The sequence below is a fragment of the Brienomyrus brachyistius genome, chromosome 10, assembly GCF_023856365.1.
Source record: "Brienomyrus brachyistius isolate T26 chromosome 10, BBRACH_0.4, whole genome shotgun sequence".
NCBI classification, from domain to species: domain Eukaryota; kingdom Metazoa; phylum Chordata; class Actinopteri; order Osteoglossiformes; family Mormyridae; genus Brienomyrus; species Brienomyrus brachyistius.
The window spans coordinates 13648002-13663634 of record NC_064542.1 but is presented as its reverse complement, the minus strand read 5'-3'; the positions used below and the strand labels follow the sequence as shown (position 1 = coordinate 13663634).

General features: G+C 49.7%; 1 protein-coding gene across 5 annotated transcripts in view; it reads right to left on the bottom strand.

The window, feature by feature from the left end:
* Positions 1-15633, bottom strand: part of nhsl2 (NHS-like 2) — a 41836-nt gene that overhangs the window by 14009 nt on the left and 12194 nt on the right. Inside the window, exon 1 of one of the 5 annotated variants that reach the window (XM_049027657.1) lies at positions 7364-7781. The exons of 2 other annotated variants lie outside the window; for them this stretch is intronic. In XM_049027657.1, coding sequence (XP_048883614.1) covers positions 7364-7445 — 82 coding nt within the window. In that variant the 5' untranslated portion in view covers positions 7446-7781. Of the gene's footprint in view, positions 1-1222; positions 2011-5646; positions 7283-7363; positions 7782-15633 lie in introns of those variants that run through there. 2 more of the 5 variants (XM_049027658.1, XM_049027655.1) reach the window with 2 other exon arrangements.

Here is a 15633-nt window from a genome sequence, read left to right as displayed (position 1 = left end):
GGCAAACTAGGTAAACACCGGCATGTTCCATTTGTGACCGCCGGCATTTTGTGCAGGTTGCCAGTCCATAGTGAGTTTCACCTTCTTTTAAAGGCGAGGAGAGATATAACGATAGCAAGCAGATGTTGAATAGACACGATACAGGAAACCATGGGATGACTGGGTGGATCTTCTCATCAGAGGCTCAGAGGCATCTCCTGTCAGCTTTCAGCAACCGTATGCTGTCTGTAAGCTCCCAGAACCTCACAGAGACAGCGTTCAAAGTCATTGGGTACAGCCCGGGATCAGGAGGGTCAGCTAGGGGTCAGACTGTGGTCAATCAGGGGTCAAACTAAAGTTAGACCAATCAATAAGTATGCATACATGAATCCACACTACAGTACAGGGTAACCAGTATGACCTGGCCCTCATCGATAGGATGTCCTTCATCTAACACCTTGACAGGTGTCAGCCATTGTTGTGGATAATTCCTTGCCTACCGGAACTCGGAACACAAGCGTCACTAATGTTTTAGTTGGGTTTTTCCAAACCTAATCACTCGGGTGTCTTCACACTCTGCTAGGCAGGGTACAAATGGATTTCTTTGTAATTACTGCACCAGACGTTTTTTTTTTTCAGAGCCGTTCTTCTTCAAAGAACCATAGTGGGTGAAATTGCACCTGCTCCCGTCTATTCCTGGCAGACGGCTCTGAAAAGCGCACGCAGGCCCGAACGCATCTCTCTCGCTCGCTCACTCGCATTCTGAAGCCTCGCCAGCTCTAACTCGAGCTGCTTTATTGTTATATTTTTGAAGGTAAAGATACCCTATACTGCTATACCCTATAGTGCTATACCCTATACTCTATACCGCTGTATTATGGCCACGGGAAGTAACGGCAAGGGGTCCTCCTCGGACTTCAATCTGAGGCCGTTTAGGCACAAGCTTGATTCCATTAACCGCAACGCCCCCTGCTGCCGGCAAAAAGAGGCGTCATCATTAGCTAAAGAGCTCCAACTGAGGATGGCAAAAAGGATAATGATGCATGGGTATATTGGCACCTACGACTGGCACCATCGTTTTCAGTCTTTCTCTGGTACGTACATGGAAACAATCCCATGTCAAACGGTCCTCTTCCATGTAAACACTATGCCATGTGACTATAATTCCATTTAACATCCTGGTGAGATGGAGGTGGCGGTAGACAGAGCAGGGGACAGTCAAGCGTAGAGTACATTCATTCACCTCGCTTGTTCGTGTTTGGCATCCATTCTTCTATGTCTTCCAGCCCCTCATCCAGGTGAGGACCAGCTTGGAACCCATCCCAGGATGTACTGGGAACAAGGCTGGGGACACTGTGTTTGGGATGCCTGTCCATCACAAGGCTTTATTGTGAACCATATGGAGCCCTTTCCATGACCGACTGTTGGTTTGGTTTTCCTCTGTTCTCCCCAGTACCCATGCCAAAATGTCTGCTTTTGTTTTTAATCCTTCCCCAGTTCTGTTAAATTCCTGTGCACCTACAAATAGTTCTCATTCCTCCCTCCTGTGTGCGGGTGATGTGTGGCACAGCAGGTTAGGGTACTGTGCCTGTGATCGGAAGGTTGCCAGTTCAAATCCTAGCGTTGGCAGAGTAATTTCATTGTTGGGTCCTTGAGCAATGCCCTTAACCCCAATTGCTCCAGAAACTCACTGATTCTACTTGCTCAGTGGTACTTTAACTTTGGTTAAAAGGAGCTAAAAAAATATAATGGTTTTGTGATTCTATTCACCAATGAGCCCGAAGCAAGACATATAATCCCTAAATCTTGCATGGTTCTCCAGAAACAAATGCAAGAAAATACAATCAGAGGACAGTGGAACGTTCTCCAGTTCCACCCCACTCCACTGCCTGGACAACCACAGAACATGCCCCTGATCCAGTGTCCAGTGGAAGACGTGGCAGGCTTAATTAACCACAAGCAGACTAATTAATTACTCTCAGCTGACTGGGTGTCAGCTCAGGGATTAAGAAATGCCCCCAAAAACAGACCCAATGGAATAGCAATGCACGCATCACAGTATCTCGGAAAGCTTTCCTCTGACAGCTTCGGAAGGGGAGGCCGGTGACTGCCGGAAGGGGGTCTTACAGGCTGTTGGGATCATCCAGATGACGTAGCCAGGAGCTGCTGTGACCCAGAGCAGCGAGAGACGGCTGGGAGAGACGGGAGGCCGGGATAGGAGAAGCGAGCGTCAGGTAAGGACGGTAAACTAAATAATTCAGCACTCGTGCTTGTTTGTTTTCCCACCCTGCCAAGGGACACTCTGCTGTTATTAAAACACACTGATGCTGTCGACTGTGTGACACTTTGGGCCTAATTCCAGTGCTATTTAATTTGTGGGGTGGCAAGCTGTGAAGCCGATCGCTTCCGAACCATCAAAGCAGCGGGCATTTCAGGATTCATTTGCACAGGAATCGCCCGAAAGCGCTGGCTTTCTGGCACGGACCTAACTGGCCACATCCCCAAATCTCCAGCCACCATACTTCACTGCTAACACATGGCCACCCTCCCATTTTTATACCACACCCCCATTTCTGCCCACGGACCCAGTAGCCACTTGTAAGGTTAGTTAGACTAGCTGACCGCAATGCTTAGCAAGGTGCTACTTTAACAGGTCACATGGCAAACAGGTCACATGGCTAGCAGGTCACATGGCTAGCAGGTCACATGGCTAGCAGGGCAAAGCCTTACCAGGAACAGCAGGTACTGCAATAGTTAAGGACATGGACCCTTGAAGAAGGTATTTAGTTTGTGCACCCACAGCAAACTACCCAGGTAATCAACATAAAAGTTACTCTGAATAAAAGCTACATAACTAAAATGTGAAATCAGAGCAGCTTGCAGTTAGCAAGACAAAACAATGGTATGATTCAGCTGAAGGAGATCAAGTGGGTACAGTACATGTTAAACCCTTTAATTGGATATTGTGTATTTTCCCCTATTATTTTCTGTTCATGACCACCAGAGAACATTCGGCCTGGTCTCAGCCCAGTAAGCAGATCCAGCAGAGAAGCTAAGATAAACACCAAGTCTGGAACAGTGAATACGCTTGGTTGCTTCGTAAGAAAACACACAATTTGCTTTAATATGTAGCTAATTTCTACTAAAGGGTGGCACTGGGTGGCATAGTCGCCTCACGCCTACAGGGTATTGGGTTCGACTCCCACCCTGGGCTCGGCATTCTGCGAGAGACCTCTGGGTACTCCTATTTCCTCCTGCTGTCCAAAGCATTTCTATACTGTGTCTAAGTGTGTGTGCGTGGTGTGTGCCCTGTGACGATCCGGCGTGCCATGCAGGGTGTACCCCTGCCTAGTGTCCTATGCAACCTAGGATACGCTCTAACCCTGTACTGGATAGTTGGAGATGGAGGAGATGAATGATTGGATTTCTGCTAAATCACTTGTTGTGACACAAAGCATCCTTTAACGTAAAGCCCTGACCGACACCTATCTGAAGATGACAGCTTTCTGCAACTTCTCCTTGCGAGCTTCGGTCTGAAGCGATCAGTAGCGATGCCGTTCGGTTTTACTGCCGCAGCTGAGAGATGCTGAGCCAGATGGAGGGAAATGCCATCTTGCCTATTTTTATCACACGGTCTGGGTAATCAATCGCTTTGGGGAATGAGCTCCACATACGATTGGACAGACGCCCGTGGGATGAATTGTGCCATCACCTCCACTATGACAGCAACTGGCGTCACCCTCATCCGCACTCTTCATTTCAGGCCATTGTCTTGCCCAACGAGGCACTGATCTCAGCCTGGATGAAACAGCGGTGGGAAAAAAATTATACTGGTCGGTATTCAAATTTATAGCCCTGACCTGATGTCTGAGGCAAAAAGATATGAACAGTCACCAAGGGAATGAAACTATCTATCCGTAACAGTTCCTGGGCCATTGTGTCTTGATGATATACTGCAGTGTTAAATAAAAGGAAGGTTTCAAGGGTGGCACAATATTTAAATATCTGACTTTGAAATATTGCTGGATCGTGTGAAAGACACATGAAACTCTACCCAAGTAGACAATCCACGGGGTCTCATTTTAACTCGGCATTTAACTGGAATTGCTGTCCCAGAGACAGTGGTCTGTAATGTGACACTGAACATAAATGTAATAAGGCGTAATAAGGAGTTTTAGGGTGATGGCAGTGACAAGGTGGTCTTGGATATCTTTCTGACAGCAAGTGCTCTGTGTACATCCCAACCTATCATGGGACACTGAACAATAGTTTCAGGCAATGATTGTATTCACCGGATTGCCACATCAGGGGTGGATTACATGGCCTTGTGTTCCTGACCCAGAATCCCTTGCTTTTCACAGAACGGAGGAGAGCGAGACAGCCTGTCACTGTCGTCACACCAGTCAGTGGCTGGTTCAGACTATAGCCCTGACTTAACCGCGCCTTTGTGGGTGCCTCCCTCCTTTTCACAGCTGAGCTGCTGTGGCTCAAACTGCTGACTCCCGCTCACATTTTTGGTCAGTATTTCACTCGTGCGGAAGAGCACAAACAGACAGCTGCAAGCTAGAGACAGGATTAGACTCCAGCAGCGGGGTGGGGGGGGCGCTTGAATATTGAGATACACAGTCAGTTTTCTGTAGTGCACACAAGCAGAGACACACATCTATCATTAACTTTGGATTGTACGCTTAGGTAGAGTAACTCTCTTGAGGGTTCGACTACAGCCATGACTTACAGCTTGCTCAACACCGATTAGCAGGTCAGCCCTGCAGTGCAGCTTACTACATGCTGCTCTGTACAACCTGAATCACAGACAGGCAGCTGTACAGACAAGCTGTTTAGTAAAGGCACTGCATTTGGTATAGGCAATAAATGCAGGTACTCTATAGGTATTCATTAATTTAGAATAGGCATTTAGTAAAGGCACTCTACTTGATTTCTCGAAGAATCAATAAAGTTTGTCTAATCTAATCTAATCTAATCTAATCTAATCTAATATTTATTGTAGGAATTTAGAATAGACACAGCATAGGCGTTTAGTATAGGTACATGTATTTATTATTGGCATTTAGTATAGGTAATCTACAGGTACTTATAACTATTTTGTATAGATACTCTACTGGTGTTTTTACATTACAGGAATTTAGAATAGGCATAAAATATGCATTGAGAAACGGCACTGTACAGGTACTATAGGAATTTAAAAGGCACCCTATGGGCATGTATCAGCGATGTAGAATAGGCATTTAGAAAAGGCACTGTACAGGTATAGGAATTTAAAATAATCACAGAATAGGCACTGAATGCTGGTACTGCATGGGTTTTTATAAAAGGCATTTAGTATTTAGACATTTTTGGGCATTTAGTATAGACACTATGCAGGTATTTAATATATGCAAACATTTATTATGCCCATTTATTATAGGCAGACAGGCCTTTAATTTAAGCAGCATACTGAGATTTATGCAATGGGATTTAATGCAGGCATGGAACAGGCATTGATAGTGCCCCAACAACCCTGACCAATATAACAGATTACAGGGTTAAAAGTCAAGCATTGTATGTGCATTTGGTAAGCATTATGACCACTAGTATGACAAAGAAACTTAACAGGTACATAGCTCCAACACCCCCCCCCCCCCATCCACCACGCAACAATCCCAGTACCTGCTTCTGCTCCAGACAGTCCCAGTTTAGCTCTCTCACCCCAGAAATGATCCAGTCCCTTCATGTCCACAAATATGAGGGAGAGGCAAATGAGGCGCTAAGTGGGAAGGAGCTGGGGAAGAAGATACAGAGCAGAATGATGGAGATGGAGAAATAAAGAAAAATATAGATGTAGGAGATTAAGAAAGGAGGAGATAAGAAGGAGATACTGAGGGAGAAGGTGGCATATGGGTAGAGGAGGAGAGAGTGAGGGAGACAGAGCGACAGGCACTGGTAGGAGGGGTCTGTCTGTCACCAGCTCCAGGACAAACATGTGGATGCTTCCTCCCAGCTCTCCAGCCACTCTCAGCACCACTGTTTCCTTCCCAAAGGCTGCCAAAGTGTTTTCCTGCCTGGGGACCAGTGGGGGGTTTCATGACCTACTTTCCATACCCCACTGTCGTTCAGGTCATCTTCACACTGGGACCTTTGGCTGGGCTTTGGGTGAGGCACCTTCCTGCTGTAGTCCGAAACGGTCTCTGACCCAACAAACTCATGGAAAGCTATTCATGACTGGAAACATGCCAGGAAACAAGGAGAGACCTGCAGCTGCGATGAGGCCCAGAAATCCTGAGATTAGACCCGCAAATTCTGAGATCAGGCCCACAAACCCTGGGATTGGACCCAAAAACCCTGAGATCAGACCCAAAAACCCTGGGATTGGACCCACAAATCTTGAGATCAGGTCCACAAACCCTGGGATTGGACCCAAAAATTCTGGGATCTACAACATGAACATGGGAAGAAAACAGAGTATCTTTGTACATATAGTATATTTTTTGAAACGTTACTGTAAATCCTCTGCCAGGACACCACACATACATCCAAACCCAAAGAGCATAAGAACACAAACAAGATACTCAAATGGGATTTAAACACACGCTGACTGCACCTCCTACTCCCTGAAGCCTGCTGGGATTAACGCACACAGGCGCAAGAAGCAGGGGGCCATGGCGGCACCCTGCCCCTCCCAACCCGCCTCAATGCTGGCATGTCACCATGGCGACCACACGCCGCTGCAGCCTCGGTTCTCCCCGGGCAGGGAGAGGTCATCGGCTGGACGATCGGCGACGCGGACGTGTGGCATTTCCTTCGACATGTATAACACGCCGCGGTAGTCAAGGGAACCGGCAGCGGTGATCGATGCCTGCAAATAATGAGCGGGCCACATGTATGGGACCTCACCGAATAGGCGTGCAGGCGTGCAGGCGTGTGCGTGTGCATGCATGTGTATATGTGTGGGTGGGCGCCAGTGTGTGCATTTTGCACGTGTGTGAGGTAACGTGCCCGCGTGCATGTACTGGTGTGGAGATAAGTACAGCTACACGTGTGTAAGCGTGTCCCGTGTGGGCCGCTGTCCTTTCAGCAGTGAGCATCCTCATCACTCCGGCAACACCGTCCTCACAGCTGGGCTCACAGTGACTAGCAGTAGAATCTCCCCGCCCCTGTCCACCAAGTCCATCCAATCTCTAGCCCCTCCGGTTCCCGCTGCACCAAGTCTACCCAAATCCTAGTTTATCCATCCCAACCAGTCCCACCAGATGCTGGCCGAACCAGCGAACCCACATAGCATATCACACACCAGCAGTGCCGCACTTAACACTGACCCCCACCCGCTGCCGCAAATGCAAACCCAGTGCGCTAAAGAGCAGCTGTCCCACCCCGTCCGTTCAGGTACCTGTTGCCCCCAGGGGTCGGTGCCTCCCTTTGGACCGGCGCTGGGAGTTCCCCATCACTCCGTGCTTCCTATCCCAGAACATCACCTCATCCCAGAGTTCCTGCCACCACAGGCGAATGAGCGGGGTCGTGCACGTGCGTGCGTGTGTACGTGTGTGCGAGACGGCGTGCGAGCCACTGTCCGTGTGAGGCCACGTGTGTGTCTGCGTGATTGCGTCCTGGCGCCGGCGTGTGCGCGTGTGTCCGTGGGTATGTCTGCGTGCTTGCAAGAGTGCGTGGCTCAGAGGCTGGGAGTGTGTTCCTCTGGCTGCGATGGCAGCGTTGCTGTGGATGCCAGACTCATTCACAGGGGGAGGCGGAGTCACCACTGCAGCCGGGAGGGGGGCAGCGATGGGGGAGAGGGGAAGAGAGAGAGAAAGCGAGAGGGAGAGGGAGCGAGACCGGGACAGAGAACAGGACGTCTCCCAAGGACGCGGGAGAGGGGGTCCAGAAAACGCAAGAGGAAAAGATAATAAATAACCAGCAGTGATGACCGTCTATATAATGGCACGTGAGCCTGCAGACCCCCCCCCCACCGCCACCCTCAACCCCGCTGGCCCCGCCTCCCTCTGCAGGCACATGCTCAGTGTCACGCCAGCACTGCCTCTTATACATTCATCACAGGCATCTGTCTGGCAAACATCACATGACAGCAGACTATCTGTGTACACACGATGGGGGGTTCGGGGGGGGGCGGCTGCGGCCACTATTTAACCTCCCTCCGAGCGATCCTGATCACTACTACACAATTGAATACATTCCACATGATTAACCAGCTCTGTACACACTACACTCCTGTTAATTACTTCTGTACCGGTTAACAGCTCATATACTCCCATGGCGAGTATTAACCAGCGCTGCACACATCACCCCCCCCCCTCCCCCCCCCCACCAATGTCACAATGCTTTTAAGCAGCCCAGCACTGCCATTAACAAGCCGATCACCTACGTGACAGGCGGGTGCTGATTCGTCCAATAGGCAGCCTAGACTTGCCCTGTCCCGTTCATCGTGTTGTCCTGTTATCGCCTAATTAGGGCATTAAGTGCCTGACGGTGGGTCAGCTTAGCACTGGATTGGTTCACTGACAGACAGTAATCTTATCATGACCCACCTGGTTCCCACTCAGGTGTGGATCAGGCAGTGACTCTTTGACAGAAGGGAATCACCCGACTTCTGTGTCTGTCCTTTACACACACAGTCACACACACTCGCATGCAGTGTGCAGTAGATCTTCTCATACACTACAGTTGCCACTTCTTATCCCACAGGCACTTGCTCAGAACTGGTCATACAGTTTCTGCTACTTTTCCTTTGAGAACAGGAGAGACATAAAAAAATGCATGTAAATGAATCACAAATAAGTTGGCGTTTACTAACAACGCTGTCGAGGCGACCATCAGGCTCACGCGTGTCCACGTGCCCGCCCCCTCCCCTCTGAAGTGGGCACTCACACTGTCTTTGCCAAACCAAACCAAACTCCTTTCAAGACAATTCCTACCGTCTCCCACATCATTCGGCACCATGGCCAGTCAAAACACTGGATCTCACCTTTTTACATGCTTACAGCCAGCAGGCAAAGGCGGCCGGTATTAATATCATTAATGTTGTTACTGTGTTTCTTATTCTCTTCTTAACCTGACACTTGTGTTTTTTTCATGGCCTTTCCGAGGTTAAGCAGAGCATCTCCTGGGATCAGAGTGACCAGCCTTCCTACATCTGTTCTTTCTCACGGAGACTGTACAGGACTGTACGAGACCTGCCCCAGAGAGACGACCGCCCCAGTAACAAACACGCAGGCCTTTCGGCTGTCAAACTGAGCCGACCCTCCACGCCCCCCTGCTGAAGCAAACACTGGTCACTTCATCCCACTGACATCTCTAACAGCACACCTATGTCCAGAAACAAAAGTCACCCATGCCGTGTGACTTCCTGCCATGGCCATCTTACCGTATGGCTGCCGGTCACGACCCCGGCCGTCGCAGTGCACATGTCGCCCATTGCAACCTGCGGGGGCTCAGTGGACATCCGGCTGGCAGGATTACTCGGTAATTAGCCCCTCGTTAATGAGGAACCTCCGTCATCGGCCCCGTGGTCTGAATACAGTAATGAGAATAGGCTCCGCCCAGGGGCGGGGCTACAGGTCAGAGCTCCGCACCGCCAGGAAGGCCTATAAAACCAGTGGTCTCTTAATCTTGAGTTATTTATGCATTTCAGCTCTGTTTCATTTTCCTTGCAGCTGCAGTCGTGAATTACACCACTATAACTTATGTGAGGCTGTGGATGCAGCCTGGTGCCCCCCCTCCCCCCCTCCCCGGCCTGCTGGTCATCCTCAGAGCAGGAGGGTGAGGTGTGTGTGGGCAGTTCCGAGGGGAGGGAGAGCGGAGGGGGCACAAAGCAAGGGAACAGGCGGTGTCCTCCCAGCAAGCGGTGCTCTAGAACCCTGTGCGGCCACGTTCTATGGATGAATGTTGAGAAAAACTCAAAACAGTCCAAGAAATGTAGCTTTCCCCTTACTTAGGAACAGTCTTATTAGCGCTCCCCCAATGCCACAGCAACACAATGCTCCCCTTGTAATTTCCACTGCGACTGCAGGCTGACCTGTTATCGCTGGCTTTCAGCCAATCCTACAATTCGGGGGCGGGGCCACAACACACATTCACTTCATCAACTCTGCCTGAAGGTCACTGTACCGCAAAACAATGAGACGCAGGACAGCGACCGCCTTCAGAAGGCCCTTAATCGCCTTATGGCGGCCCGTGGGGGGAGTAGGCGTGCAATCATCTGGGAATACAGCTTCACAGCAACCTCAGGCTTAAAGCTGTTAACCAGGCATCCTTCGTAAAATCAGCGTTCATCTGTGCTCTGAAACACTGGTTCGGTCTTCAACCAATTTGAATGGTGCTCAGGGTAAGACATGAAAGGATCTGGCAGGACCCAAAGCTGAAATGCACTCAGGCATGCAGTACCCAAAGTGGTCACCAGGGGGCAGGGTTGCAACATATTTTTGATTTCACATGCAAGGGCAGTTCAAAGGTCCTACGTTTGCCTGTAGTCATTCCAGCTGATTTATCCATCCATCCATTTTCCAGCTGCTTATCCTGATCAGGGTCAGCTGGGAGGCCTAGAGCCTATCCCAGGCAGCACAGGGCACAAGGCAGCAGCACATCCTGGACAAGATTTGAGAAACAGGCATAAATATTTAACAGCGGTCGAGGCATGCAAGTTGGTCTGCAATGAAATGCCCCACGCACTGGTGTGGCCCACTGGGTTTCCATCCAGTTTCCATCCCCATTTGGTCCTGCCCCTTGTCCAGAGTGACCCATGGGGGGGGGGGGGGGGTGGCAACGAGTGGCAAACCCCTGCCCATGCAGTTCACCACGCAGCAAATTTGCACGGGCACGCGCCGCCAATCTGCATGCAGGCAGAGTCGTGCGGTTGCCAGGAGACGGAGCGCGAGGATCTCACACAGGGTCTGCAGGTGGAGCCGGAGATACGAGCCCGGCTCCTGGGCGAGGCGGCCACTGAGGCTCAGAGGAGGCTGATGTGATTCGCATCACGAAAGGGTCGCGGTGGGGGGGGGGGGAGGGCGCAATCACGTTCCCCTGACATTGCACACACCCTGAATCCAGCAGTGTCTAGAAGAGAGTGCTGGCAGAGCAAGTAGGAATCTCCTCCTTTCCAACAGCGCCCTCTAGCTGTAGACCGTCCACCACCGCCAGCCGTCACCGAACACTCAAGAGCTGTGAGCGGCAGCCTGAGAAACGATAACTCCTCGTCATGAAAGCTCCAAAAATAATCTATTATGTGTACAGTTAAATATATAGATGGAGAAAGAAGCATCTCTGCTTTCATCCCTGACATCTCCAGGTGACTCACAAAAGCCACCCAGAGCATCTCACACTCTCCTCACATCCAGGTCGTCGGCCTTGATAACTGTACCGCGTCACCTCACCACCACTCCGGGCCCCACCCTGAACCAACACCCCCCCCCCCTCCATAGTTTACAGATCCCCAGGGTGTGAAACTCAGACGCCATGAAACCAGAGCACAAAGCATAAAGAAAAGGCAGAAAGCAAAACATACATCTTCCGTATGATGGCGCTGGGGCAGGCCGGCGAGGCCGAGCAGAGCTCATAATTCACGGGCCCATGGAGGGGCCAGTCGTAGGAACAGCCCATCCTGGGACAGCAGGTGTGACTGCGGTCTGCTGCTCTTTCCGTCGGAGCACGGAGGCCGGCTTGGATCACTCCCCCAGGCCGGCTTGGATCACTCCCCCAGGCCAGCGAGCAGCACGACCCTGATGTAACTGCATGACGAGTAACAGCCACAAAGCCCCGGACCATGGCGAGGTATGGAGAGACGGGGGTCACGGTGACAGGCTGTGGCTATAGCTCAGCGATATGGCGTCAGTCACCCCCCCCGCCCCCGGCACCGTGGGGCCCAGTGGCAGAGCCGCTGGCAACGGGCCCAGATTCCTGGCATGGACCTCCAGCCCATCTGGAAGAAACATTACCGTGAAAAAAAGGAATCGGGTCAACAGCACGGAGCAGCGGTGTCTGCTCAGCTTAGGTGATCGCAGAGATGAGAGCATCATGGCGACAGTAACCGTAACGACCGCGCCGCCCTCGGGACCGGTGTGGAGACCCGTATCCACGGTGATGTCGCACAGCGCCATGGGTCTGCGCCCACTCACCCGAACACTGGGTGAATAGGGCACACTTTGGCAGTGACATGCATTAAAGGTGTAGCCATTAAAAGCATATCCACTCAGGGTAAGGGGTTTCCCAACTTCATGCTCTGCTTCCATTTCGGGTAATTTTCCCTGTTACGGCCCCTGCTGGGCCTCTTTGCCTCAGCCGGTGGCTCCAAATGGAATTCGTCACTGACAACGGTGTGTTCAGCAGAGTTTAATATCCCAGAAGGCAGCTCACTCCAGCTCCTTAGCTATTGGGCCTCGGAATCTGCAGTAAGAGTGCAGCTGTGTAAACTGTCTGGGGGCAAATAAACATGATGTGTGTGTGTGTGTGTGTGTGTGTGTGTGCGTGCGTGCGTGATAAAAACCTGTTATTCTGACATTGTGGCGACCTGAAGAATGGTCTGTGAATGCAACCGAAAAACTAAAAATGTCAAAGATCTCTTATTTTCTTTGGTTACTTGTGGTTTAGGTTAGGTTTAGGGTCGTCATGTTGGGATTAGAGATTTCCCCATAGAAATGAAAGGAGAGTCCCCACAAAGATATAATTAAAGTCCGCTCTGTGTGTGTGTGTGTGTGTGTGTGTGTGTGTGTGTGTGTGTGTGTGTGTGTGTATGTGTGTGAGACGACTTGCATGTCTCAGGAGAGGTCTATTGGAAATCTGAGGGTGAGAAAATGACCAAAAAGCCATGATCTTGGAAAAAGAGCACCTTTCAATGAATCCACAACTACAGCATCTACAATGGGCACCGCCCCTCTGTTTGCTGTACTTCTGTGCCCCCTAGTGGTTATACAAAGAATTGTGTCTGAGAGCTAGTACCCATAAGGTCATGCCTGTGCTCAGGTAAAGGTACCCTCTCCTCTCTCTGTGGAAGATAAACTGTGCGCAGACTCCTCATTAAGACAGGATGCTTAGATTTTGCAATACATTGTCCAAAATAATTTGATATTGGATTAAGTGCTGCAGTAACTTTTATGGAACTAAAAATGCTTTTAAACAGTGTCAAACTATGCACAACAAAACAGGCCATTTGTCATAAACTACAGGCAGGCACAAGAAGTCGAATATAATAACCAAGAATAACTGCTATGCCCAACTGGGAGTCAAATGCTACATTGATTAATGACAGTTAGGTACTAACTAGAAAATGGTTCTTTGTTAGTTTGGTTTAATTAAACTGCTTGTTGAAGGGCACCAAAAATATTGTCAGTGAACAGAACTTCTATAATAGACTTAAAGTTTTCAATTAAAGAAATTTGAAACTGATCGTTAGTAACTTATGTGTAGAATGTACACTGTCTTGCTACCTTTGGTGGCTTTTTTGGAGCAATACTGATGAATACTTCTGTTTTTAGCTTTATTTTCAGTTGTTTGATAAAGGAGGAAGTGTGTGCAGCTTCCTCATGCTGTGCTTGGAGGAGGCATTTTAAGGTGTTCTCTGGAGTTTACATAGTATGTCAGGTATGCCAGATAGCCAGATGGGCTCCTTAATATGTTAATGAGCTCTGCTCTGATTGGCTGGCTTACCGTTTAGGTCCGTGATCTGGCTTGAAAATGAGCTGGTGTATGTGAATTTTAGGGGCGTGGCTAAGACTATTACATCACCAGTTAGATTATCATTCAATGGCATGCCTGGCACATACAGGTCCTGTAGGGTGGGGGGGGGGGGGTTGACACAGGACCTGTATGTGCCAGGCATGCCATTGAATGATAATCTAACTGGTGATGTAATAGTCTTAGCCACGCCCCTAAAATTCACATACAACAGAGCTGAAATGCATAATCCTGTACTGCCCGCCTGCAGCCTATCCCGGGATACACAGGGCACAAGGTAGGATACACCCTGGGCTGGGTGCTACTCCATCACAAGGAAAACACATGCACACACAAGCACACCCTTTGGGCAATTTAGAGACACCAGGAGAACTAACTGTGGGATAAACCTGAGTCCCCAGAGGAACCCTGCAGAACAGAGGGAGAACATGCAAGCTCCATGAACACAGACAGGTGGCGGCATTCGAACCCTCAACCCCGGACATGGGAAGCAGCAGCGTTACCCTCGAAACACATAATCTGATATACAGAGTCTTTCTTTATACACACACCATGAGCTCACAGTCCACCTCAGGTCATCAGCTGAGCTCTCCGTCATTTTCCTTCAGCCCCCTTTTGAAATTATCCCTTCATTCTCCCTCCACCCATCTCTGTTCTCTCATTACCCCTCCCTTCCCCAAGTCATCCTTATTTGTTTTTTTACAGCAGGAGTTCAGTGGCAGGAATCCAACTTTTTAAACACATGCACATAACCATGTATAGGACATTTGTTCGGCCTCTTTGGTGATTCAGTAGAAGTCTTATACGTTCCTTCTCTTTCTCACTCCCTCCTACTTGTTCTCTCTCCTTCTTGCTCTCCCTACTTTCTCATCGTCTCTCTCCCTCTCAAAGCTAATTCTAGCAGGCAAAATATCACACCCCAGTACTTTTCTCTCAGAACGTTACTAATCCTGCCCTCGTCCTGAGCACCTTTCCATGTGATCACGCTATCTAGGTGACACCGTTTACTGCTGACATCTTTAAAAACCCCTTTGATAATTTCACTTCCTTGTGGCAAATAGATTCGAAAGATGCAGGGATTTTTGGAGGGAAGAGTGAGGAAATTATTGAATAACCTCACGGTGTTGAAGGGCAGGTGAACTAGACAAGGTAGAAATACACATTTTACACCTAGTAAACCTCTGAGGGTCGAGCAATTGCTCATTCCATCACACAGAGCAGAACTTTGTTCACACAGTTCTCAGTAGAAGATATGTGGGCTTTTCCCCTGCTACTCACTGTGCTATTTAAGTATCAACTTTCACGCACAATTATAAAACACAGAGCAGACCTGGATCTGACTATGTCTATGGAGATTATGGGTAATACATGGTCTAACATCTGAAGCACTGCAGCACCAGTGCCATCTTCTCCGTAACCTGCAGTCAGCTACGAACCTCCACACAAGGTATGCATCTGCTCTGCCAGCCCTGGATCCGGCTCACGGTGAAGACCGACGCGACGAGGACACGCACATTATCGCGAAGGACGCAAGGAAAGTGGAATTCGAGCGTGAACGTGAAACATACCCCCATCTGCCTCGGAAGATGGTGCAGATGCAGGCCCGGGATCAGGCGAGGGAACAGGCGACCGAGACGACGCGCTCACTCTGTGTTTATTAGGATTCCGCAGAACAGCACGCTACTGCCCCTTATTTCCAGACAGGTAGCATTCCTCAAGACTAGAATGGTGAAGAAATGCATGATCAGTCAGCCGTTCCCACGCCCCCCCCCGCGGGGCAGCCAGCCTCCGTACACCAATATGAAGTTCAGAGGAACTGAAATGCTTCTGAGTTACCAAAAGCACTCACTGGACGGTTTCACCTGAATCCCCGCAGAAGCAATACCCAGTACCCAAAACTCAGTACTCAGTCAGTACTCAGTCAGCACTCAGTCAGCACTCAGTCAGCACTCAGTCATGCCCAAAAACACACCTTCTGACCAC